Source organism: Malurus melanocephalus, unplaced genomic scaffold (genome assembly GCF_030028575.1).
Source record: "Malurus melanocephalus ecotype Western Australia unplaced genomic scaffold, MMel_1.1 scaffold_2385, whole genome shotgun sequence".
Taxonomy (NCBI): domain Eukaryota; kingdom Metazoa; phylum Chordata; class Aves; order Passeriformes; family Maluridae; genus Malurus; species Malurus melanocephalus.
In genome coordinates this window covers 4,322-6,751 of record NW_026625617.1, presented here as the reverse complement: position 1 = coordinate 6,751, position 2,430 = coordinate 4,322, and the positions used below count along the sequence as shown (strand labels likewise).

At 49.5% G+C, this 2,430-nt stretch overlaps 2 protein-coding genes across 2 annotated transcripts in view; one reads left to right on the top strand and one right to left on the bottom strand.

Moving 5' to 3' along the window:
- Window positions 1-948: 948 nt before the first annotated feature.
- Window positions 949-2,407, top strand: LOC130587754 (gap junction delta-2 protein-like; the record flags this gene model as incomplete). The annotated part of the gene is made up of 1 exon (XM_057388726.1): window positions 949-2,407. A coding segment is annotated over one exon (450 nt), but the record flags the coding sequence as incomplete, so codon positions are not given.
- NOP53 (NOP53 ribosome biogenesis factor) overlaps window positions 1,525-2,430 on the bottom strand; it is a 4,245-nt gene continuing 3,339 nt past the window's right edge. Inside the window, exon 5 of the mRNA XM_057388724.1 lies at window positions 1,525-1,542. Coding sequence (XP_057244707.1) covers window positions 1,525-1,542 — 18 coding nt within the window. The remainder of the gene's footprint in view (window positions 1,543-2,430) is intronic.

Genomic DNA, 2,430 nt, shown 5'->3' with positions numbered 1-2,430 from the left:
GGTTGTTGGGGAATGGTTGTTGAGGAGTGGTTGTTGAGGAGTGGTTGTTGGGGAATGGTTGTTGAGGAATGGTTGTTGGGGAATGTTGTTGAGGAGTGGTTGTTGGGGAATGTTGTTGGGGAATGGTTGTTGAGGAATGGAGGGCGTGATGAATTTCAGCTAATTGAGTTAGAATTAAGCTAGAGGGGACTTTAAGGACAGTGTGTAGGCTGACTCGCTGGACTGAATCCTGACCATCTGACCCCAATCCCAGTCCTAGTCCCAGTCTCACACATAGGCCGACTCGCTGGACTGAGTCCTGCCCAGTGCTGACCCCGATCCCAATCCCAATCCCAATCCCAATCCAATCCCAATCCCAATCCCAATCCCAATCCCAATCCCAATCCCAATCCCAATCCCAATCCCAATCCCAATCCCAGTCTCTATACAATAGCAGGAAGTGAATGAGGATGTGAGAAAGATAAAATTATCAAAAATTACTGGGATTGGGATTGGGGTCAGATGGGCAGGACTCAGTCCAGCGAGTCGGTTTATGTGTGATACTGGGACTGGGACTGAGACTGGGACTGGGATTGGGGTCAAATGGGCAGGACTCAGTCCAGCGAGTCGGCCTATGTCTGATACTGGGACTAGGACTGGGGTTTGGGGTCTGGATTGGGATTGGAGTCATAATTGCAATATGGGGGTGATCGTTATTATTCGCCAAAGTCAGCAAAGGTGTGAAGAAATGAGCACATAGGGGTGGGATTGACCATTATTGTATGTGAGAAAGATAAAATTATCCAAAAAAAGAGGAATTGTAATTGCAATATGGGGGTGATCGTTATTATTACCCAAAGTCAGCAAAGGTGTGAAGAAATGAGCACATAAGGGTGGGATTGACCGGTATTTTATTGTCCAATGCTGAGCTACGCTTTTGCAATATATATGAGCTTATATTGATTATAAAAATGCAGAGGACTGGAAATAAAATTGGGATTTGCTGATCATGGGGGTGTTGCTTGTTTTTTTTGGGCTCTCGTGATGCAGGTGGTGTTCCGCAACGCGCTGGAGATCGGATTTCTGGGCGGGCAGTATTTCCTCTACGGCTTCAACGTTCCGGCCATCTTCGAGTGCGACCGCTACCCGTGCGTCAAGGAGGTGGAGTGCTACGTGTCGCGGCCCACCGAGAAAACCGTGTTCCTGGTGTTCATGTTCGCCGTCTCCGGSGTCTGCGTCCTGCTCAACCTGGCCGAGCTCAACCACCTGGGCTGGCGCAAAGTGCGGGCGGCCGTGCGGGGAGCGCGGGCGCGGCGCAAATCCCTGAGCGACGCCAGGAAAAAGGAACCGCCCGCGGCGGCGCCGGCGCCGGTACCGGCACTGGGCAGGACTCAGTCCAGCGAGTCGGCTTATGTCTGAGACTGGGACTAAGATTGGGGTCAGATGGGCAGGACTCAGTCCAGCGAGTCAGCCTATGTGTGATACCGGGACTAGGATTGGGGTTTGGGGTCTGGATTTGGGATTGGGATCAGCACTGGGCAGGACTCAGTCCAGCGAGTCGGCCTATGTGTGATACCGGGACTAGGACTGAGATTGGGACTGGGATTGGGGTCAAATGGGCAGGACTCAGTCCAGCGAGTCGGCTTATGTGTGAAACTGGGACTAGGACTGGGGTTTGGGGTCTGGATTTGGGATTGGGATCAGCACTGGGCAGGACTCAGTCCAGCGAGTCGGCCTATGTCTGAGACTGGGACTAGGACTGAGATTGGGACTGGGACTGGGATTGGGGTCAGATGGGCAGGATTCAGTCCAGCGAGTCGGCTTATGTCTGATACTGGGACTAGGATTGGGATTTGGGGTCAGATGGGCTGGACACAGGATTTATATTAATTTGGGGGTGTTTATATTTATTTTGGGGCGGTTTATATTTCTTTGGGGGGGTTATATTGATTTAGGAATGTTTATATTTATTTTGGGGGAGGTTTATATTTATTTTGGGAGTATTTATATTTATTTTGGAGGGAAATGTATTTATTTAGGAGGGGTTTATATTTACTTTGGGGTGTTCATATTAACTTTGGGGTATTTATATCAATTTTGAGGGGGGCTATATTTATTTTTGGGGGGTTTATATTAACTTGGGGAGGGTTTTATTTATTTTGGGGTGGTTTATATTTATTTTGGGGTGGTTTATATTTATTTTGGGGTGGTTTTATTTATTTTGGGGTGTTTATATTTATTTTATTTGTATTTATTCCAGAGTGTATTTATTTGAGTGGGGTATTTATTTGGGGGGGGGTCAGAAGGTGCTGGGGGGGGCAGAGCCCCCCCAAAGTGTAAATAAAGGGGTCACACAGGCCCGAGTGGCTCTGGGGGGTTTTTGGGGAGGGGTCCCTGGGGTGGCCCCTTAATCCCCCCCTGAGCTGAGCCAGAACCATCGGCCACGCCCCC